General features: G+C 34.1%; 1 protein-coding gene across 1 annotated transcript; it reads right to left on the reverse strand.

The window, feature by feature from the left end:
• Positions 1-15,834: 15,834 nt before the first annotated feature.
• On the reverse strand, positions 15,835-17,202 carry LOC113868126 (phenolic glucoside malonyltransferase 1-like). The gene has a single exon (XM_027503692.1). It carries the CDS (start codon positions 17,197-17,199, stop codon positions 15,835-15,837), a length of 1,365 nt encoding a protein of 454 aa, XP_027359493.1. The 5' UTR covers positions 17,200-17,202.
• Positions 17,203-17,582: the final 380 nt, after the last annotated feature.

A 17,582-nucleotide genomic window follows, 5' to 3' on the forward strand; every position in this document is an offset into this window, starting at 1 on the left:
AAGGATAATTACTTCTTTTATTTGTATTAATTAAGTAAGTAAAAAGTAATTAATATCAAATTAAAAGAGTGATATAAATTATTAATATTTTGATATAATAACTAAATTTATTTTTTCTAATTCCTCTGGGATTAAAGAAATTATACATATATAAAATTATATCTGAGGAGCAATGGAAAGATTAAATGAACTCTCTAATTATAACGAATTGACTAAATTGCGAAACAACGTTAAAGTGATTTACTTTAATCACTTACTTTATTTAAAATTAAAAAAATAACTGTTAACTTTCCTTTTATATCCTTAATAATTATTAATTACCAATTTTCATCCCGCAAAGTTACATTAACACATTTTTGTTCTCTGTGTGTTTTGAGGATCACTCTCTCTTCACGGGTTTTTTTCATTTCCTTCTCTTTCTGTGTATACTGTGTTAAATAGGTCTCATGTTTTGCTTAGCTGGGATCATGAAAGTCTGTAGCATGCAATAACTTTTTTTGGGTGCAGGCTATGTTCTAGGAACTTTCCTGCTGCACACAGCTTTTCAGTCAATTACCTTATTTGGATTTTTTATTTAAATATTGTAATGTAAAAAATAATTTATTTATTTATTTTTTTTTAAACTATTTTTATGTCAGAGATGAATCTAGTTACATGATCAAAATTTTGCTAATATCATTGACAAAATTGTTGAATTTTAATTTTTTAAAAAAATTTACCCCTGGACCTGCGAAATAAGCATAATTCGCCATGTGTCATCGTTTATGCAATTTCGTCATATATTTAGCAAAATTAAGAACAAATTTTGTTATAATCAACACAACTTTTTTACGATGGCACGTGTCAATCACTGAACAAGAAATTCTCAATCAAATTTGAATTTGGTTGTTTGTAAAATGAACTCTTCCACGTATTTTTATTTATTTTTCATTTCTTAAGTCCCATAAGTTTAATCCTATAAAATCTGACCCATTTTATTATTGAGTAAAAAATACAAAATAAATTAAATTAATTTTTTATTAAAAATACTATGTGAAATAAAATTTTTAATTTTTTCTCAAGTAAATTTTGGAATAAAAACGATACAATTTGTTGAAAGTTGACAGTGACACGAATTTAGCAAAATATGCGAATAATATAGTAACACTTTCTTAGATATTATGATATGCAAATTTATTTCATTTAATTTGAAGAACAAATTTGATAGTGTTACCAAGTTTGTGTTATTTAATTTGTTTTATAATTTATTGCTAATTTAATTTCAAAGTATGAATTTAGTTATTGTTAATTTATTTTGAATTAAATGATATGATTAATAATGATTATTACTTTTTTATTTTAATTTTAGAAAAAAGAATAAAATATTAATTAATTTTTATTTGTAAAAATACAGGATGAGTAGAATTGTTATTATTATATATTATATGGTAGAACCTACTAAGGAAATGAAGGAGTGAGTTAGGAGGAAATGAAGAGTGAGTTTCGAATGAAATAAGAAAATGATTCATGTTGATGAATAAGTTTTGAAACTTTTAAAAGAAAAATTCATTTGAAACTTAATCTTGATCATAATCAAGTTATTTCTCGATTAATCCCACTCTTTTTAATTAATAAAAATATTAGACAGTACACAACTTTGAATATGTAGCAATGAATATATTGATTTCATTATAAGTGCATATTATCAATAACAAACTAGTAGAAATGTTATTAAGTTGTGCTCTTGGTGGAAGTTTATACTATTTTAACCGTTCAGTTAATCATTGAATTCTCTTATAGGTATTCCCTTGAACCTGGTTTAGCCAGCCGAGATTTCCCATCTAATGAGTTATAGCATGAAATCCATTTGATCCTATGTAACCTAAATCTTATTCTCCTTTCATTATCCATTTCTATATCTAGGACCAATGCTTCTTACTATCAAGTTATCGTTCTACCGATAGGTGATAGGCCCTACAATAAGGAAGGGAGGGGTCCCCCAAGCGAAACCAAGCTCTTTAGATTTCAAGCTCCATCCAACACAATCTCACTCCTCCTGCAAAGCAGCTCGAGCTACTTCCCTCTTGTGGAATGGAGGCTTTTTAAAGAGAGTGGATTCAACTTTTTCTGCTAATGATTATTAGTTTTTCTTCTATGGTAAAATTGGCAGCCCAGGCCGTCAACTCTTTCACAATAACAGTAGTAAGGTATAGTGTCGCTTGAGCGAAAGGCGATAAGGCTAGCTACAACCTTCACTTAACTAGCTACTGACTTCACTTATGATATTTACAATTCTAATTTCTAGTATTCGTATATTTTCTTTTTTCTTACTAAGCCAAAGCCTAGATAATTGTCCGATTCAATCAGTATATCCTATTGAAGGAAAAAAGTCTTTATCTACTGATCTAAGGGAGCTACGGGAAAGCACATTCATGAATTCATGGCAATACGTGCAGCTTTGGTTTGTTGTGGTGCTTTAGTTTAAGATAATAGAATATCCTCTGCTGTGGAATCTCGGTGGTAAGAAAGTGCTGCCAGAGCTATCTATCAGCCAGTGAAAGGCCTCTAGGCCCAGCTAGTTAGGCGAACAGCAAATGAGATGAAGTAGTGAACATATAGTAGACTGGATAAACAACCTGACGCGTTGCAGCCTTACCCTCTTCCTAGGGGGCTGCAACTTGCGCCAGTATGATATATGGTTACGCAAGAATGGAAGGTCTACAGCTTACTAAGACACTTGCCAATGGGCATCCAAAAGAAAAAGCAGAACCTTAGTCTTCATCCTTTTCCCCCTTTCTATGTACCCGATCTACGAACTTGGCCTAACCTAATAGACCTTCCATGCCTTGAAAACATCGATGCAGCATGGTTTCATAGTGTAGGATGTGTAACATCCTTATTTTTAATTAACATAATAATAAAAAATAATCAAAATCATCAAAATCGGAGAGATCCTGAATAACAAAGGTTTAAATCGAAAAACTTGAATAATAAAACATTAGTCTTTAAAACTGGTAAATAAACAACAAATATTGTAGTCATAATTTGCTTCATAATGTACAACATATATTTGTATCTCAAATACACATAAAGTTATCAAAATACATTAAGACAATTCGTTTACATTTACAAGTACTCAAAATAATAATGGTTCTAATGAATAGCCTAACCACCTTTTAACCGGTGGCACTAGTCATCGCCGTGCCAATCTTCTATCATCGCTAGGTCTTCAACAGTCAACTCGTCATCCGAGCCAAGATACTGATCGCCAGAGTCTGCAGTGACCTGAACACCTATAATATGCTCGATCGTCCATCGCGATGGTACTCTAGACTGAACGTGATCATGGTACGTAACAAGATACGTTACTATTGCAGGGGTTCTCTCAACACTAGAAAAGATATAAATACAGAGGGTATGATAGATTCTATATATAGACAAATCAAAAGGAATACTAAAGGCTAGCTCCAATTCCATTATCACTACCTCACTAGGCACCTCACTATCATGTACAAGGATTCTAAAGGAAGTAAATCTCTGATACTCGCCAAAAACATCATTTACTATATTTACTTCTGAACTATCTACTATTTTAATTCTCTCCCTGGGTGTCATCATCTAGGTTCTCTGAAATGGTTACGTAAGGATGAGTCTCCATATTCAATTATGCATTCAAATTATGTTTCTCTATTTATTCTCTCATTACTTATTTCCAAACTCAGTAACATTCTCATTTCCACTGTCCCTGGGATCCCTTGAGGTCTTTTTTAGCATAGATAGTTGCTGGATAGCCGCAGTTACATGGATACAACGTGTGCTGACCTTGCCCCTTTTAGCAAAAATGTGATCAGGAGTATAGGTCAGGAAATGAGTGTGAGACCTACGGTACTCCTACTCTCATTTATAGTGCACAATTTAAGCGGAACATCCATCACCCTAATTTCTCCAAGATTTTTCAGTCTTTTCCATCTTTCACACTCCTAGTGTACCTCTGAACTATCTATACTTGTCCTTTTCGTATTCATTCTGATTTCCTTTCCCTTTCCCTTTTATATCTTATCTTTCTATGTCTCTTTCTATTTCATTATATATTACTTTCTCATTGCCGAGGGTTATTCCTTTCGGGCTCAGTACATCATACACATGCTCAAATTCACATAAAACATACTCATCATCTATCATTCCAAACATATTTTCAAACATCACAGAGCATGTTCTAAACACATCAATCACATATTATCATTCAATACATACTCATTTCAAGCATTTTCACTCATACATACAACAGTTCCTAGCAATGATATAGAGCTCTCTTTACTGTGAGATAAAGTTTTGAAAGAGATTTTGTGAAAGGTTCTGAGTGAAAGGACTAAGATTTTCTTAGATATCACAAAAAAGAACATTTTGAGAAAGGAGAAACTTAGAAAACACCCAAAAAGAAAAACAAAGCTCCAAGAACTTACTTGGAGTTGATTGATGAAGTTCCCAAGCTTGGATTTGTAAGAAAGTTGAGGTTTTGGAGAGTTTTTCTAAGAAGAGAGGGTTAGGGGTCGAGAGAACAAGAGAGAGCTCAAAACTTGGATTGTAATCCAAGTTTTCTAACTTAAAAACCCTTAAATACCCCTAGACTTGCGACATTCTCGCTACAACAAGTAAATTCTCGCTACAACGAAAAAAATCAGACAAAATTGCACTTTGCTGTCTGTCATTCTAGCTATAGTGAGAGCTCCTCACTACAACGAGAAAGCATCAGAATGCCTAATTTTGATGCTGATTTCTCGCTACAACGAGACACGTCTCGCTACAGCAAAAAATCCTGCAACTCACATCTAAAACTCTCCTAATTTCAAGCAACATGCCTTATCAACTCACATCAAGTATGAAATTAATAATTAATAAAGTAGGGATGTTATAGGATGGCTCTTACCGAAACTTCTTCACTCAATTATCAAGGTTAAAGCTACTTTATGCTTTTGCTCGTCGATGGCTGTGCCTTTTCTCTTTCTACGTCCCATAGTATAGGCATCTTACCTATTTCTTTAGGCGAGCTTATTCACCATTAAGTCTGCATACTCTTTTACTCATAGTGAGTCGCTTCGTCCTCCTGTGTAGATGTAGATATAGAAGCACCTTTTTCGTTCTGTCTGGTCTGTAGTGATCTCACTTCCAAGAAGACGCAGAGCTAAGAGTCAAGATGCAGGTTCATCTGACGAGCTGGATTTTGAAAGTGTCAGGGACTTATGTTTACTAAACGAATAGACTCAGTAGTTACTTTAAGTTCTTTGAATGGAGGACAAGGGATTGATTCAAATGGCTATTATAAGTCCTTACTTGGGATCATATGGAATATATTCGCATTGCTTCCCCTTTCTTAGGCAGCTACTAATTTTTTATCCGACATTAGCATATCTGAATCCGATTCATCAAGCTTTGCTTAGATGGGTTTGCTCATGTTCGATTCTTATACTATTCTAACTGCTCCGAGAAGAAGGGAATGAGAATGAAGATGGCATCGAATTCGCTTTTCCTTTGAATATAGTCTTTGAGACTCAGCTCTTAGAACAATAGAGGTGACAAAGACAGTGAAAGCCTTTAACCTCCCTTGATTGTTAATCCGAAGTGGATCAAAGGATTCCTTCAGACAAAGTAGATCTTTTGCTGTTTGATTAAAGGACTCGTCGCAGTGGCACGGACTTGGTACATGATGCGTACTATATACTTGATTATTACAAAGTCTCCTTAGCAACTCTAACAAGTAGTTCTCAATCTGATGAGCTTATTTCTTTTGGATTGAGAAGCATAGGCTCTGGTATATAGAACCATCACATATCGAGAATCCCAACAGTTAACATGTTAGTAGTACAAAGCAGATGTCTCTAGCGTAGGAATATACAATCGTTTTCGATAGCTAAAAATCTTTTATTCATGTAGTTTTTCTTGTTAGATCAGCCAATCCTTTCTTTTGATTTGAAGATTGAAGTAACAAAGGTCTATCTTCTCCAACTTTGATTTCAAATAGTAGAACATAAGCTAATATGTTTTTAAAAGACACTTTCGTTGGAGTCATATTGGAATATGCTTCCACTCTAGAAGGGATTCCTCTATCTTGCCTATAGTGAGAGGGAAAGAAAGATCCCCCAATAGTTGTAAGATCTTCTCCTCTTCCCTTAACTCACTTGCTTTTATGCAACAAGCAAAGAAAAAGATATAAAGTGTTCATTTTTTATCTCTTTTCTTTGTTCAAAATAGCTTATATAGTAAAAAAATGCATTCAACAAGGGTTAAAGTCCCCAAATGGTCCCATATAGAAAGGAATTTCAGTCGGTCGCCCCTTTTCACTAGGATATTCGGTTATAGCATTGTAGCTCTACGTTTTTTGCTTTGTTTATCTCGAATCTATTCCCGTTCTGCTTTGTTGGCTGATACGCCTGGGTCTATCTACCTGAAACACTGTCTTATTTAAAGTGAATGAGAAGCCTCAAATGGAATAAGTCGCTCCTGATCCCCAAGGAAAGGGGGATGAACTTGCTTTCTTTTTTTTTCTTAAAGGACGAGTCAACCTGCAATCCCTGCTTCATAATAAAAAAAGAAAGACAAATCTTCTTAATCATACTACCTCTAAGAGAATCAATAGCAATGCCTCTGACTAACTCTTGAGTGAGGAACTCATCTTTCTAGTTATCCGTGGAGGTACTAATGCCTCTTCTTTCTTTGCAATCCTACTAAGATCAGTAAAAAGTAGGATTTTTTCTTTCTCTCTATCCGTAAGGTAAGTAGCCTTTTTGGGATGAGATTATGTGGATAAATTATCTTTCTTATTGCCGAAGAAGACATGTATCCCAAAGCCCCAAACCTTCCTGCCCTGAAGTTGCCGCCCACCCCTATTCCAACTTTCCCAGTGGCATTCATGAAGTTTGATCCTTGACGACTAGATTTGGAATCAAGATGTATTGTCTTTTCCATATGTCCATCTTTTCCTTCTTTTTCTTAAATCCTTTTATGTGCGAACGAGGTCAAATGTTCCAATCGATCGAAAGCCTCCTCGAGTTGTGTTCCATCCTATCGATCTAAGAAGGAAGCCAGGAAACCCCTTTTTTTAGGTGCAATGTTAGGTGGTCAAAAGAGCATGCTGTATTACGAAAAAAGTATAAAAAGACTTAGTGTCTTCAACTCTAGCTTGCCCTAGTTCCCTTACTCAGGGAAGGATAGTGGTCTCTCTCTCTTTCCGAAAACAGAATTGTCAAAAGAAGAAGAGTGAGGTAATGTGATTAATCCCTATGTTGCCCTTTTCGGAACGGGATGTGGGAGTGCCAAGCCCAATAGTTCGAGAAAGTCCCAAGGTCCAGAGCAGTGCACGTCCGTCAGAAGCGGTTTGGCGAAGGTGTGGTGTTTGACATGATCTGAGGTAGCTGTTTATGGCCTAATGTTGAAAACTTCAATTCTGATTCCTGGTGTGGTGTTTTGGTCATTTTTAAGTCAAACTAGATTCATCTATCTAATTAAGCAAGGAAAACCACGAAGAACTCAATTCGAAAACTTTCAGCTTTTCTACAGATGATTGACTGGGCCAAACTTGTTTTTGACCTTCTTTCCTTGAAGACGATTGGCAAGCTTTCAACGACCTTCAATTTAATGGGGACTCTTTGACTGATCCCCTTCAACGATAAGGATAAGGTGATCTGCCAACGTGAATGGAAAAATAGAAGAAGAAGAGGTGAACGAGTTTTGACCTATAAAGTAGTTCAACTGTCATTCCTGAAGTTCAAGTACGAGTTCTTATACAAGAAGGAAATGCAATCAGAATGAAAAGCACCCTATCGAGGAGGGAGCGCAGCGAGCTGAGTTGGAAGCATTCATGCTGATCTTTGAGTTCTTTTTTTTAACAGAAATTGCTTCCTCCGAAAAGTGGAGTAGATCATCATCTTCGTCGAATACATCGATTGTGATGGAAAAATAAGTCTCCATCTTGGATCCCGCTTTCCATGCAACCTATTATCACCTAGGGAGTTCTTCTATGGACCCCAATTCGCTCGCTCCAGCATGTGTTAACCGTAGCCCTAGTTTTCTCTTTTGGGGAGTCAAGAGCGGTAGGAAAGGAAATTATGTAATCAAGCTAGTGAGATATGGGAGGTTTGACAATCTTGTAAAACCAAAGTCAAAGTTGTTGTTGTTCCTTCATTTGTTGTAGCGAGGAGGCAAATCAAGTCAAAGCTCAAAAGCTTTCATGCACAAGAGATTTGAAAACATTAATATACCTAACTTATGTTTGAGTAGCCTTAAAGATTGCACAAAAAGAATGGATTCTTGAGTCACCGTATCGGTCACCCTAAGATGGGTTGCTAATTCTATCAGTATGGATGGGAAGTTTCGCCAACTAGTAATTAGTCTTCATTACCGGAGTAGGTGCTAAGCATGGTCACTGGGCATTTGAGCATCCAACCAGAAAGAAAATCAAGGGGTGTTTGCATGAGATCTATTCTATTGATACCAAAGGTAGAGGCTCTAACCACCGGGTCAGGCTAGCACTAGGCTGTTCTATCAAGAAATTTCATAATATGTCTTCCGGGCCAATTAGTCACTATGGTCGTTACTTTATGAGAGAATGTGGGTGCGAACTCACCCCCTAATCTTCTTTGATCCCAGATTCCATTCTATTTCCGAAAGTGGTACAAGAAAAATCAATCTCTCAGCCAGTTATAAGTAGTTGGTAGGGGGCAAGTCTTCTAATCGAGATTCCTAGTCTTATTCTATATTTATGACATCTTATATATTAGAAAGGTCTGAGCTAGACTAAGAAGGAAGGGAGTGAATCTGCAGTCAAGTATGGCAAATGCTGACTTTTCAAGTAAAGAATTAACCGATAGGAAGAGATAGAGATTATGTTTAATTACAAAGAATTACATTTTTTTGAATCTTATAGGAAATGAAAAGAACAAATAACATTTAGACCAAGGTCAAAACTTAGAACTGAAAGACAACAAAATAAAGATTTTCATCATTTCTAGCACTATAAATCACTTTATCTTTATATTGCTTTAAAGCAAGGTAGGCATGAAGTTCCTTTCGCTTGGTATCCGCGTAGCGCTTCATACGAGTCTAAGCATTCTGTAAATTATGTTTAAGGAGAGAAAGTATTGCATCTCGATCTCTTAATAGTTGCTCCAATTCTGAAGGGACCCCATTGTCTGGATGAAACTTAAGAAGAACAGGGGTCACGACCATACACAGCTTTGAATGGAGTCATACCAATGGAAGTTTGGAAGGACGAGTTGTAACAATACTCAGCCCAAGGCAAGTCGAAAACCCATAAACGCAGAGTCTCATGAACGAAGCAACGTAGGTACAGCTCCAAACATTTATTTAAAGCTTCCGTTTGACCATCCGTTTGTGGGTGGTACGACGAGTTCATATTCAAAGTAGTACGTACCATGAAGCTTACATAAATGTTTCCAAAAAGCACTTGTGAAAGCGATAAAAAATAATAGCCCGTGGCATACGAGTTTCACTATAGTGGAAACAAAAGTCTCAGCAACTTAGGAACTCATGTAATTAGCTCGATGGGGGTACAAAATGGTCGTATTTTTACAAATGGTCAACTACAACTGCTATAATCGTGAAGCCGCGTGACGGTGGATGTCCCGTAATAAAGTCCATTGCAATGTCCTCCCATATCTGATAAGGAAGAGGTAGGGGGCACAATAACCCAGCAGGATATAGTTGAGAGGGCTTGGTGTGTTGAAAAACCATACAAGACTGAATAGTTGAATATCCTGATGCATGCCTTTCCAATAAAACTAAGCTACTATGCGATGGAAGGTGCGTAAGACACCAGCATGACCACCAACCGGAGTGGTGTGAAATTCGCAAATAATGATTTGAAGTAACTCTGGATTGTCCTTAGACAAAACTAGCCAGTCATGGTAAAATAACAACCCCTGTTTTATCGAAAACCCCTCCGAGGCTCCAGGATATTGAGAAAGGCATTCACGGAACAGTTGCAACTGAACAGAAGAGCGAATGACAGCATAAATGTTATCAACAAAGGTAAAATGGGAAGCAATCAGTGCCATGTAACAAACCTGTGATAAAGCATCGGCAGCTTGATTTGGTTTACCGGCTTTGTATTTGATGGAATAGTGAAATCCCATGAGCTTTGGTAGCTAAAGTTCCTGTTCTGGCCTTTGAATAACTTGCTAGGAAAGGTGCTTTAAACTTTTGTTATCTGTACGAATGATAAAAAAATGTCCAAGCAAGTAGTGTCTAAATTTGGCAACAGCTTCAGAGATAGCGTGGAGTTCTCAAACATAAGCTGACTTCGATTGCATTCGTGGCGAGAGCTTCTTCAAAAATAGGCGATTGGATGTCGTCTTGACTGAGGACTGCGTTGATGCCACATCCTGATGCATCAGTCTCGACAACAAACGGTTTCTGAAAGTCAGGCAAGAAAGGGTCCCCGAGTCATAGCCTGCTTCAATGAGTCAAAAGAATGTTGGGCCGCATCAGTCCAATCAAACTTGTGCTTCTGTAATAAAGTAGTGAGTGGGCCTGCAAGTTGAGCATAGCCACGTATGAAAGGCCAGTAATAACTGGTGAGACCAAAAAATCCCCTAAGTTGAGTTCTAGTAGTTGGAGTAGGCCAAGCCAAAATAGTTGCCACTTTTTATTTTGTTGGTCCATTTCAACACCAGAACCGGACATGACATGGCAAAAAGACTCTATCTTGGTCTGTCCAAAGGAGTACTTAAAAGGTTTGGCATAGAGAGAACGGGCCTGTAGATGATCCAAAATGAGGGACAAGTGATCCAAATGCAGTGGCGAAGACTTGCTAAACACTAATACATCATCGAAAAAATATCAAGACGCACTTTCGGAGGAAATCTCAAAATATCAAATTTATCAACGATTGAAATGTGGCCGGGGCATTGGTAAGCCCTTAAGAGTGTCAAGGACCTACCAATAACTAGTTAGGATGGCACGTAAATCAGAGGGTATAGACTCTGGAAGAGAAGACATAGGGTCAGATTTCAAGTCAATAGAAGTAGTACGCCCATGCCAAGCATTCATCATTCTCCAATCTGTAATGCCAATCATGAGTCCTCTTTGTTATCCCCTATACAGAAGAGACAGGAGCGGGATTGGTACCCTAAGAAAAGCATATGGAGGAGAGTTCGATGTAACTTGTAGATTTCTTTCTACCTTTTCTTCTTTAGCTGAGTTCTCTGTAAGCGAATGAGCTGCTCCACTTTCATTTCGTTGTTAAGGTCTCTAACGGGAGAATACCCAAGCAATGAAATGTTGGCAAATGAGATTTTCTTTAGTAACAGATGCCTTCTCCAACATATCTCGTATGTCAAGCTTTTTTCTTTCCCAAGGAGAGCTAGTTATAGGTCAAGCAGTAACATCATACTTCTCGCACATGAGGTCTAGAAAAGAAAGGTACATAGTTGCTCGACCATAGGGAGAGGGTTTGGCAAAATAGGGCTATCTCTCGAGTTAAGAACATCATCTTCCCTCTCTGAAAGATCAGTTCAGTGACAAATAGAAAAGAAGCAAATAGAAATGAGAACATGCATTGAAAATGGCATAAATAAGCATCCCATTGCAATATCTATTTTTAGATTGAGAAAGTGTTCCGAAATCAATTGATTTGTCATGGTAGAAAATATGTCACGCACAGACCATACTCGAGTTGAATCTTCCCAGAAGCAAAGAGTAGGCCCTTCAATGAAAAAAGACTGAAAATCTTCTTTCGTTTTGATTGTAGATAGTCGATTTGGAAGAGGTAGATATACCTGACATGGCGCAGCTGGATATTTTTTATCAATAGAATAGAAAGAGGTTGTTTAATTGAAAAAATCTAATAAACTGTGTGAAATAATAGAGTCTTGAATTGAAGACTTATCCTTTGAACCGAAGGGGAAAAGAACTCTTTTAAGAAGAATACATGAAGGAAGGAGCAATTAACTTCCTGACTCAACTGATAGGGAGAGGAGGTAAGCTTGTGATCGATATGAATTAGTTTGATAAGGGCCAGGCCAATTCAGTTACCAAGCTATAGGGAATTACCTTAGTCAAATAGGAACCGCTTTCTAGAAGCCTGCCCTGCTTCCCTTTTCTTTTGCCAATGAGGAAGGCATCTCGGAAGAAGAAGTTGGGAGGAAGAATGCAAGCAAGGGATATCCGTATCCTTTCACGCAATATGTTGCTCTCTCTGCGCACGTAGCTATCTTTTTCAGTTTTCTATCGCACTACTGCCCTTTTAAGACCAAGCGCTTTTTCCATAGTTTACACTGTAATAAAATCCTTCTGTTGTTCTTCTTCCTGACCAATCGACCAAGAATTATATAATTTCCTAAGCTTCGACTTATCTTTTAGATTCTCCCCTAATTGAATATTACGATTAAGCAGTTGTGATAGGAAATTTTTGTCAGTTTAAATTGAAAGAACGAGCCCTATGACTATTCTTGCAAAAGTTTATCAATTCCGTCATATATGATAGATTTAAATTTAATACTTTCACAGACTCACAACAAAATGATGACACACTTATGAATTTTGATTACTATCAAGGTAAGGTTAAAATTTAGAAATTATTTTATTAATATATTTATTTATTAAATTAAAAGTTAGAATTTGTTGCAATAAATAAATTTAGAATGACCTTGATGAATAATATGAAGACTCGATTTCTAACTTAAATATACAATAAAAAAAAATAGTGGGAGGTATTGTGAAGTAATGTTTTAAATTTATTAATTTTAATTAAATAGGTTAATAGTAATGAAAAATATTTTCTGAAAATTTAATAGTGGAGACACTAATTCCTTTTTTGGAGTGCAACTTTGTACTGTAAGTATATTAATTAGAAATATTTCAAATAAAGAAATTCATGAGTTAAAAGAGATCTTTTATTTGTTGGTTTGTTATTTAATGCTAAAGATGTTAAAAATGCATTAATTTATGGATTTTTTTTATATAGAATTTCATGGAATTCTTTAAATAACGTTTCAATGATTCTTTAAAAAAATATGCTTTCAAAAAAGTTAATATAGATAAGTTGGTTTTATCAATATATTAATTATTAAACTTTGTAATATTATCAATATATATTTTTGGTAAATTATATTTTTTGAAAAATATTATTTATGAGATGTTAAAAGAACTATTAATTTTCATAAAATGAGGTATATAAATGTGGGCATGGTGAAGAAGTATGGTCCTGCCACACCAAATGGCACCCCATATATCTTAGATATTTTATATAATAAATGTTGCAATTTGGGTAAAAAGACTTGAAGAGGCTATGCTGTCAATTGCATGAAATGGCCACTACGCAAAGCAACTAAGGAGATCGATAAGTGCATGAGACCATTGCACTGTTTAAAGTTCTCCTTTAATTGAGGTCCTTCTCATCCATGTAAATTAAAGATCCACCCACTAACTAAAAGAAAAAGTTTTATTGTTTATTGGAACTGCTAACATCTCCACCAACTTGATCAATTCTTATGAGTCAGCATACACATTGGCTTCAGAAACATAATTTTACATAACCCACAGGTTTTAACCTTCTGCATTAGTATCATATTTTCAAAACTATTGTGCATATTACGTATTCAAGTTTTTGCATGCCTTCTCAATAATATATGTTTATGTATGCATTTAGTGAATTTTTTTTTACCACTTTTTATAAGATATAATCGTTCAAAATTTACTGAATATTAACTTTTTAGATACAACAATTGCGATTACTTTCTCAAGTGCACTGGGTGGGATTGGAAAAAAGTTGTATTTTATCAATTTCAGTTTTTAAGAGTTAAATTTAAATAAATTAAATACATTTTTAATAAAAAAGAATATTTTTAGTTATTTAAGAGGCTAATGAAAAAAAAAATTACATGACTTATTTCTAATTACATCATTTAATAGTTTTATTGCTTAATTATATATTTTATTGCATTAGTTTTGACAACGTATGATTTTAAGTTCTTGAATTTTTCCAAGCCAATTAAATTCTTCTGTTTTAGTTAAAACTTGATTTTATTTATAAGATGCGAGGTTTGATTAAGGATGAAAAAAAAATGATTTTTTAATTTCCGGGACACTATGATATTTTGGACGGTGATTTTTAAGATAAAAATGTTAATTGATTCAATTGATAAAAAATTTGAGTAATATAAATATGAAAATGTCAGTATTTAGATATAAAATTTAACATTTTTTATTTCAAAAATAAAAATTTTTATCATCTTAAACAGATTAGATACCTATACCAAATTTAATCATAATTGATTTAGTATCATTCAAAGTCAAACATAAAATCGAAGTTTAATTGAAATAACTACATATGTATCGCACAAATCACTGCAGAGTTAAAGTCAATTAGCCCCGTTGGAAACCTATATAAATCCACTCAAAGACACGATTATGATAATTAAAAATAATGAAGAATAATTCTACAAGTAAATAAAAAAAATTAAATATTACAGATGGATTTAAATATTGATTTATTGACGATAAAATTATAGACACATTGTTTCTATCTGTAAACCTGTCTATAATTACAAAATCTATCTATAAATTTTGAAAAACCTATCTATATGCATTCTACACACTACTGTATCCTAACATTGATTAGATCTTCTAATTTAAACGTGGAAATGTTTCTTGTAATAACACACTCCTCTCTAAAGCTAATTTATAACCAAAAATCATTGTTAACTATCACTTAAAACTATTAATATATCGGAATAGACACTCATCTCGACTATCCAATACACATTAACAATATATCAAAATTAAACTATAAAAAAAAAAATACTACCTTTAGACTCTAAGAAACAATTACTAATATATTTTGTTTTTCTAAAGTATAAGAAACAAAGATCTATTTTTAAATACATTAATTGCTAATTTTTTATTTTTATTTAATTTGAGTTTTGTGTTAATACAATACTTATCCTTTATTGTGAACATTTTTATTTATTTATTATATAAGACACCAATTAATATTGTAGAAATTTTTAAAATAGATTATATATAAATTAAATTTATAACATTTAACTATTTTTATTACTTTTGAAAAATAAGATATTTTTTATTAATCAAATTAGAGATAGTAATAAAATTATGATCATTAGAAACTTAAATATATGTTTTTAGAAAGAGGAATATTAGAAACAAACTCCATAATTTGCTCAATACATTAAAAACTAAAAATATCATGTGAGTTCTACTTTTTCTTACTCTTTAAATTTATGTTTCTTTCATATTTTTATAATTTTTAATAAATTTTAATTAATAATAAAAATGTATTAAAAATGTGTTAATAATATTCTTCTTTCAAACACAAAGAAATAATATTTATTGTTCCAAAAAAAATGAATAATTCATTCATTCTAATAAAAAGTATTTATATTATAAATTTATACAGTATATGAAAATATATTCATCATAATAAATGGTCAAATTAATAATTAACATATTAAATTAATAAATCTATCTATTTATATAAATAATCAGTACATGTCTTGTTAATTCAAATTTTATAATAAATAAAGTCATAAATAAAATTTTACTTATTTTTTTATATTTAAAAAAAACTTATAAATAAAAAAATACTAATAGCACAATATTCAATGTATTCTACAGCTAAAATTCTAAAAAGTAAAATAGGATAAACGTGTGCAGAAATTTCGAAAGCCAACATAAGAAAGACAAAAATCACTGTAGTTGTCAAATGTATAGAAAGAGTCCTTAAAATAAATATGCAATTACTGTCACAAAGATTAAGTTCTTCCAACTTCTCAAATGAAAATGTGCAGAGTTCTTCACTTGAAAATCTAGGGTTGAACAGCATTAAAGGGATTCAAGTCCTTGAGTAAAATGAGCAGCAAAAACCTCCATTTCTTGTTTGTTCAACACCAACCCAATCTCAATCCCTCCATTTTCATTCCTACTCTCAGACAGACAAAATGCTCCTGTTTTGCCTATTGAAGTCATATCCACCTTCTTTGGCCTTCCCCATCCAAAATCAATACCATAAACCTCAAACCTTGGAGATCCAGCAGTGCTAAGTATTTTATTATCATTTGCAATTTGCATCATTGTAGACAATGTTACTGCTCCACTTAGCACCCCATCATCCAATTTTTTCAAAGCTTCAGTAATCCCCTCAAGAGCATGGATGAAACCATCATCTCCCACAAACTTTTTTGTCTCATTCATAACCTTATGGCCTATGATGCAATTTCCAAAATATGAGGAAGGAATAGGTGGCTCCAAGCGAGACCTACAATCCACACTGAACAAAAAAGCTACTCCATTGGCCTTTGGTTGTTCTGCTTTGACTAAGCATTGCAACACATAAGCACATGTAACCGCATATGTTGACAAGTGAGCATTCTCTTTCAGCTTAGATTTTTCATGCTGCTTAAGCTTTTGGACATTTTTTGAGGTTAATTCAAACGAACCTCTAGTTGATTCCTTTGACATTGCACCACCAAAATCCCACACCTTCATGCTTCTATTGTTTGGCCCTCCAAAGTTCAACCAACTATTCACGTACATTGCACCCATTCCTGAGGGGTCTCTTATAATTGACCTGTCATAAATGGGTGTTAGATGTTTAGGTAATGACGAAAATGATGATTCTCCAAGGTTATTGGAACAGGCATGGGCCCATGCTTTGAGAAACAAAGTTGAGGTCTTCCCATCACAAGCTGCATGGTGTGTGGATATTCCAAGACTAAAGCCATGGTTTGGAAAAAGGGTAACTTGAAGAGCCATCACACATGCCTGTTCATGGGAAGTGGCCAAAAGGGGTATCAAATTGAGGAGTTGAGAAGCTTCACAAGTGTTGGAACAAAGGAGGTTGAAATTTGCATTGGACTCAGCAATGGTTAAGGAAACAGCATTGCCAGGGACATAGTTGATGATGGGGTGGGGTGAGTCATCAGGCCATGTGATGGTGCCAGCAAGAGGGAGGAAGTGGTGGAGTGTGAAGGAAAGAGAGTGTTTGAGATTGGGAAGAATGGAATCAAAGAATGAGATTGTGGGGTTTGAGAATTCATAGAAGAAAACACGTTCAACTGGTGGAGACCTTAGCCATAGTAAATCAAAGAAGGTGAAAGGAAGGGAAGTTGGCGCGGAGGAAGTGGTTCTTCCCTGTGTTGGTGCCACTGAACACTCCTGAAGAACTTTCACACTTGTTGTTTGCTCCATGGCTAAGAACTCGATCTTGGGCATCACCAATTTTGCTCCAAATCTGTTTATATATGATTTGGGATTGCAAATTCCAATACTCTTCGTCTCAACAACAAATACGCGTAATGGACATTTTATTTTTAATAAAATTTATTATTTTTAAATATTTAAACTCAACTTTAAATATTTAAGTTAATAAAATTATTCATTATTTTATCTTTTAATTTTTATAAAATGTATTTTTAAAAATAAATATTTTTTATAAGGTACTCTATAATTATATTTATTACATTTTTCTTGTTTATTTTCTTAAAAGCAATTTGGTGGAAATATTAATTTCAAGTAACAAAGGTAAATATTAAACGAGAATAAAATTAATTTGTTATAATATTAAAAAATAT

This window comes from Abrus precatorius, unplaced genomic scaffold (genome assembly GCF_003935025.1).
Source record: "Abrus precatorius isolate BTA unplaced genomic scaffold, Abrus_2018 Scaffold5, whole genome shotgun sequence".
Taxonomy (NCBI): Eukaryota; Viridiplantae; Streptophyta; class Magnoliopsida; order Fabales; family Fabaceae; genus Abrus; species Abrus precatorius.